We start from the raw sequence: 7,149 nt of genomic DNA, 5'->3' as shown, positions 1-7,149 counted from the left end.
TAAAACTTAATTTGTTGGTGCTCTCAGTGGGGCCCATACTAGGTTTTTGTTTAAGCCAACTGAGCAGAATTACTAACTTTCATTTTTTTGATGAATCCTGTTTAGGCAAAAAATGCCAGGTCATATATTTTCCAACACTTGTACATAGACAAAAGAGCAGCGTGAGAAAATTGAAAAAAAATGCATTCATTTATTTACTCCAAACAGCCCTAAATCCTCTACTTCCATTCACACAATATGTATTATTACTGACTTACCTGCTTCCACCAGCACCACAATGGGGAGCTCCGTGCATATGAATTTTAAACGGAATCTGTCATCAGGTTTTTGATTCTACATTATGAGGCTCTTAGATTAGAAAACAAAGACTCTGATTTTAGCAATGTAGATTTGATCATCTCCTGCTGATAAAACTGTGTTTTTTATCCCTAGAGAACTAGTAAACCTGCTGCCTTGTAGTCCTCCACATTCATGAACTCCGTATTACACCGCACCCACCACTGATTGGCAGTGTTCTGCCTATTCACAGTGTATACAGAAAGTTGCCAATCGGTAGTGGGGCCAGGTTACACGGAGGTCAGTAATATGGAGGACTACATGGCAGATAGTTTACTAGTCCTCTACTGATAAAATCCCTGTTTTATCAGCAGGAGATTATCAAAACTACAGGTAGCAGCCCAGTTAGTTATACATTGCTGGAATCGGGGTCTCTACCGCTAGAATATTCTACTCTCAGATTAGGTGGCAAAAACCTGGTGGCAGATACTCGTTAAGCGTAATGGTCATCTCCAGTGAAAACTAATAAAAAAGCCCTGCAGTCAGCATTCTGAGTGGCATAGATTCTAAGAAACCTTACATTTTTATCATGAGAACCTTTAGAATACCATTTTTAGCACCTAGTGACATGATGTGGTATGATCAGACCATGTTCCTGCACGGTCAGACACAGCAATTACACAGTGCACAGCAGGGGCACATTTATAAGATTATCTCGGCACAGGAATATTTTTTTTTTTTAAATATACAATGGTGGAAGTTATTTTTATTCCAAGATCAATTGGTTAATGTGTACTTTGTTCATGGAACAACCACTTTAAGACATTTATCAAATTGCTGGGACTAATGTTTTATATAATCAAGAAAATAAAAGTCAGTTACTCTTTAAACCGTTCCCATAAAATTGATGGAAGGTGTAAAATATTTGTGCTTTGAGCTCTCACTTGTGGTGGTTGCCGGAATATGCTGGCGCTCTGGGCTGGGCCACATAGTAGCGGCGCAGTCTGCTTCTATGGCCATCACCAATGACCAGTCCATATGTAGCTGTGTACTTCAGAGAAACCCCTTGATGGCTTCTGAGGAGCTGTGGGGGTCTAGTCCAGATTGTGCGAGACTCTTCAATTACACGGCAAAATTGGCAAACAAAGTAAGTGGGAATTGGCCTGTGTTTATGATGCCTATAATTGGGGGATGGCAGCATAAAGTAAGAGTGCTCTGCCCTCGCAAGCATATGATCATTTAATTTTGGAATTCAGACCTTCTCTTCCTAATGACATATGCGGGGAAGCAGATACAGAATGGAAGCCACAGACTGAAAACAACACCATGGAAGGAACAGGCACGTCTAGAGTCCTCTGCATTTTACTAGAATAAATCTATTCACCAGATCATTTGGTAGAAGGATTTTGCCGATTTTATCACTCAAGTTATCAATCCCGATTTGTCTTTATTTCTGTAGACTACACAAGGGCACCATATGTGATCCGAGTCTTCTATATATAGTCTTTCTATTTGCAGAGCGTTTATCTGGGCCAGGGAGGAACCTGTATGATGCCAGCATTCGTAACTGTTTTACTTCCTAATGGATATTGCTTCGTATATGGGGTTGGGTAGGTCAGCACTCCACATCTGCACAAATCCACCAACGGCTGCTCAGAAATAAACGTCAGTCTGGTTGTCATGGCAACGTCATTAAAGAGTATAAATCAAGAAGCGGTGACGTATCTGACAGCCCTAGACAGCTATCCTATTAATTACCTGACCCGCATGGAGCGCGCTACAGATAAATAGAAAGCCCAGTGGACAGGGAAGGAAGCGGATGCAGGATATTGTATACATGGGGAAAATGGATGTGTCATTTACCAGAAGCCATATGCTGCTCGGCATTAAATCATTGGATGTCTCTATCCAAAGTCACGTTCTCCTCTCATTGAGATTTAAATAGGCCTCTGCTAATTTACAGTGCAAACCAGTGTAGTGCCACATAGTAATATATTTAAAGGAGTATTGCAGCCTGTAACTTATATTTGCACCTCCATCTGAAGTCCAGAATCACAGAACGTTGCAGAACGTTACCTTAGCCTACAACAATGCCACTCCAACACCATGGCCAGGAGGAGGTGATGGAGTACCCGATCATGCATGTGCACTACTGTTCCTTGCAAAGCCTATGGCTCTGGCCAAAATAGCAGAGCACTGCGCTCATCTATCATTGTCCATGCATAAATACATGTTTCCATAAAATGGTACTAGACTTGTGATTTATATGATAGAGCCATTTATTCTGCAGAGTGGCAGCCGTAACTATTTAGTGTCGGCTTATAATTTAGTGTACGGTAACTTAGTAAATGCAGTATTTCGCTAGTTCTATATTTGCAGAATCTGCTGTGTCCAGTTTGTCTCTAATTTCACCAAACGTCCATTGTTTTTTCCTATACATTATGTCTCATAATTTTAGGAGTCCTTATCTGCTCATTCTCCTGATCATTTAAGGTCTGATAATTATAATGATGTGCTATTCTCTCTGTTATAGAGACCAGCTCTGCAGCCAGTAACTACAGTTTTCAATTTAGCCTCCGTCTTCTCAGCACGTATATCTGTGAGTACGGGCAGTTTTCTGGGCATTGTTTTTGGTGGCATAAAGAATGTGTGTTGCCTTTTCTTCCTGTGGCTGTTATAATATATCTTATTAACATATTCTTGTACTACAACTATCCAGCAGATGTAATGTTCTAGGGTGACGGGTTACTAGTAGAGCTGAGCAAATGAATCCGTTGGACCTAGTCCAGCATCCACACTGGTAATCTGCGACATCACGGGGGCCTAGTAATCACAGAGGTGCCAAGGGTGCCAGCACTTGAGTGCCGACCATGGAAGTTTACGCTGGCTTGGCCCAGCTGTCAGTTATTAGTGGTTTACTAGGAAGATGGGAAAATATGTGTCATTGCTTGATTTAGGGAAGGGTGACTGTATGTAAAGCTGTACATGTTGGTCTTTATAATGGCAGCCTAATAACAAAATTGTGGCTTATATTCTTCTCTCCCAGGTAAAGTCCTTGGAAACTTGCAGTTAAAACTTCTATCTAAATCGAAGATGTATGAGGATCTGGCTCTGGGGGCAATATTTCTGCACAATAATTATAACTATATCCTCAAGTCACTGGAAAAGTAAGAAATAAATGTCTACTAAAGCAATATGATTAGAAAGAGGAGATGCTCCCCGTTGACTGCCTGGATCTGCCAACTGATTAAAGTTGGGAGAGATGACTAGCATTTGACAAACCGCTATCTTTTGCTGACTTTCCTTTAATTTGCACATCCAATTTGACCAAATGTGCATATGGCTTGACTCTCAAGAAAAAAAAAGATTGGGCTTTGTAATTCAACATGCTCAATCCTTCTCTCTCTTGAGAAAGTAGATGAAGTTAAAAAGCCCCAATACACAATTAGATGGTCGGACAATATTATCAACTTTATTCTAATGTGCGTATTGGTTTTGAGAACTTGACTCGCATGGACTGCATCATGGTTACAATTTGACTAATTCTACAGAGGCACCATATACTGTACCCTTGTTTGACCAAGACAATTTCAAGTGTCCTGGACAAATCGCTTCAACCGTCCTTTATAATCTGTAATTTACCTAGTTTGTTAAACATACTATATTAGTATTTTTCTAATAAAGAAGTCAACAATATAGAATAATGTTACAGGATGACAATATGATGGGACTTCGTTGACTTTAGCTGTCATTTTTAGGTTAGCCATTGTCTAACAGTATATGTGTTGATTCTTTTCCCACAGATCAGAGCTCATGCAATTGGTGTCTGTGACCCAAAGGGATCCTGACAGTTTATATCGCGAACACATAGAACAACAGATCCAAATCTACCAAAGAAGGTTTATGTACTCTTAGAAAAAAATATTCTGGCTGTACCTTGCTTCGAGAAACCTTTGATCTAAATAATAGCAGCATATGCTAAATAATTGAATGAGTGAATAGGGTTGAGAATGAGCTGCAGTAACAGTTTTCTTGTTGCAGAATAAATCTGGAGACCGACTCCTCCGTGATGTTATTGAGTGATGGAGGAGTATCTGCTTGGCTTCTTCTTGTGGATGTGAAAGTCATGTGACTGCTTCAGCCAATCAGCCACCACTAATCAGCTTGCAGCCTTCACATTCAAAAACCAGAAGAGAGCTTGTTAGTTCTTTGCAACTCAAATGGAATGTGAAGACTGCTGGTGATCTGGGTCACTGACTAGCTGCCCTTGCCACATGACATGTACGGCCAGAAGAAGAAACCAGGGGGACACAGGCAGCGATATGATGGAATGGCCACAAGAAGAATCCCAACAATACCTTTAATGTGAACCTGCCCAACGAGTCATACAGTCTAAACCGTAGGCAACATGAATCGCAGTGTGGTTGAACGATTCCAGCCAGGTATATTACTCTCTGAAACTTTTCAGGACCCTCATAAAAGATAGAATATCCAGCTTTGCCTCAGCAGCTGCAGATTGAAGAAGAGTCGGAAGGGGCTCTATGGTTCACACTGGAGCATTAAAGAAAATAATATGCCTGGCAGCAATTCTGCATCCAAAATGCGAGTCATGCAACCTGCTGTTTGGGCAGCATGAATTTCCTGACAGTTTCCTTTCAATAATTATCATCTATCTATTGATAGGTGATAATTTTTTAAACAAAAATTCCCCTTTAAGTATTAGGATCATGCAGTAAATAGTCTGATTGAAAATGAATGTATTTGTCGGCTAATCAGTTAATAGAAATCTATTGTTTTGGCCCGGGTTCACATGATATATATCTCTGTAAGTTCAGGTTTGGAGACCATATATATGGACTATGACATTGGCTTGTGTGCCTGGCATTGGTAGCAAAGACTACCAATAATCTTTGATTCATTGTGAAGGAAGCTGCATTTTCCTTACAGACTGAATTCTCAATATTGTAGCTACATAATTACGAAGTGGTGTGATAGTTCATTATATCATATACTGGTTCCTTGAGTCCTAGAATTTCTTAAGCTATGTGCATATTTGCACTGCATTTCAATATAAGAATTAAAAAAGTATTAGTAGAAAGAGTAATAGTAGAAACTTTGCAACCAGTCTTGATGAAAAGAGTCCGTTCATTTGGTGTATACAGCTGCCGTACAAATCGGTGCACTTTATCTTTTTGTTTGCAGGCTACAAAACAACGTGGTTTGTAGTCTAACCCTGCAGTCTTGTGTTACTCCACTGTCCTTTTTTCCAATCTGCGGACAGTAGATCCAGATGGAAGTAATTTACTCATCACATCAGTTTCTGTTTCTACTGAAACATGTAGGTCTGCATGGGAGCTGCATACACAGAACTCTAGGGTATTTAAAGAACAGGCTATTTAATTTTAGATACAATAGAGCATAAAATAACTATCTGTATTATCTGCTGAAGGCCACTTAATTTTGCTAGAATAATGTTTTTTTTTTCTATTGTAGCTGGCTCAAGGTGATTGACTATGTCAATGACAAGAACCTTCCACCACTTCATGGAGCGAAGGTGACTTGCAATTATCTGAAAAGATCTGTGTTTTAATGTAAATGGACGCAATTACTTACTCTATGTTCTTTTTCTTTCCACAGTTGAAGGATAAAGAGAGGCAGATGATAAAGGAACGTTTTAAAGTAAGTCAAGGGGACTCTGGTTTCGCAGGTATTTGGCCATTAATTATTCTGCCAATGTGATTACAAGAGTAGTCACAGCCAAAACTGCTGATTTGTGGTAATGTTGTCCCCCCCTCCCCCATAAAAATAATAGAACAATAAGCATTCGGAGAATCTCTAAGAATCTATATCCCAAAAATGTTCCAAAAAAAAAAACTAAAGTTTGTCCCACCAAAACATGACTAAAAGAAGAATAAAAAGCTGTGGATCTTAGACATATTGTGACACAAAAAAAGTTTTAATTTTTATTTGGCAGTTTAGATGATACATTTTGACCTACTAGAAACATAAGCCATCATATGGCTATTATCAGAAACATAAAAAGTTAAGTTGGATGGCAGGAATAAAAATTAAAGTGAACACAAACATGGTAATATTCTAATACAATCGAAGGTGATTTAATATGGTCTAATCCTTTGCGCAATATGTATATCTTATTTTTATTGTTTAAAATTAGGGGTTTAACGAAGGCCTGGAAGAAATCTGCAAGATCCAGAAGTCATGGGCTATTCCAGACAAAAAGCAACGTGAGCGGATCCGGCAGTCTCAGAAGAAAATAGTACAGGAGGCATATAGTGCATTCTTATTCAAGTACGTTATAGTGTACAATTCTCCCCTCCTCCCAACTCATTCCTTATACCAGCTTCCGAATCTCTGGTTTTAGGTATTTATGATGCTCTCTAATACACTCACTTTTCTCTTCTAGGTATGGCAAGGGTGTCAATTTCACTAAGAACCCAGATAAATACATAAAATATTCAGTGGAACATGTTGGTGAAATGATTGAGAGACTCTTTGACACCTCAGCATGAAGAATGCCTCTTGGTCAAGCCTGTGTGTGTATATATATATGTATTATATATGTCAAACTACTGTATATAACTGAAAATCAAACATAATAAACTCTAATACTGGTGTTTATAGTATATTTTTTGTGTGAAATTGAGGTGCTATATTTTCACAAGGAGCAGTGTACCCCACACAATTCCCTTGTAGTGACACAATGATAAAATTTACTAAAAAATGTTCTCACATGTTTTGGGGGAACACTGAGGACTGAGGTTATGCTGCAGACACTAAAAGCTGGACACTAAGAAAAAATAGGAAATTAGCTATACCCTTGCTGTAAGCACAAGTTAATTTTAAGTAGGTTAT

General features: G+C 39.0%; 1 protein-coding gene across 6 annotated transcripts in view; it reads left to right on the top strand.

Moving 5' to 3' along the window:
• The window catches only part of EXOC7 (exocyst complex component 7), a 60,918-nt gene extending 54,007 nt beyond the window's left edge, over positions 1 to 6,911 (top strand). For all 6 annotated transcript variants that reach the window (XM_069752064.1, XM_069752066.1, XM_069752067.1 and 3 more), the window contains 7 exons: positions 2,810 to 2,875; positions 3,323 to 3,443; positions 4,080 to 4,175; positions 5,770 to 5,830; positions 5,914 to 5,955; positions 6,452 to 6,585; positions 6,701 to 6,911. In XM_069752064.1, the coding sequence (XP_069608165.1) occupies positions 2,810 to 2,875; positions 3,323 to 3,443; positions 4,080 to 4,175; positions 5,770 to 5,830; positions 5,914 to 5,955; positions 6,452 to 6,585; positions 6,701 to 6,806 (626 nt within the window). In that variant the 3' untranslated portion in view covers positions 6,807 to 6,911. The remainder of the gene's footprint in view (positions 1 to 2,809; positions 2,876 to 3,322; positions 3,444 to 4,079; positions 4,176 to 5,769; positions 5,831 to 5,913; positions 5,956 to 6,451; positions 6,586 to 6,700) is intronic.
• Positions 6,912 to 7,149: the final 238 nt, after the last annotated feature.

Source organism: Ranitomeya imitator, chromosome 2 (genome assembly GCF_032444005.1).
Source record: "Ranitomeya imitator isolate aRanImi1 chromosome 2, aRanImi1.pri, whole genome shotgun sequence".
Taxonomy (NCBI): domain Eukaryota; kingdom Metazoa; phylum Chordata; class Amphibia; order Anura; family Dendrobatidae; genus Ranitomeya; species Ranitomeya imitator.
Note: the sequence above shows the minus strand (reverse complement) of the source record. Positions and strands in the feature narration are given on the sequence as shown.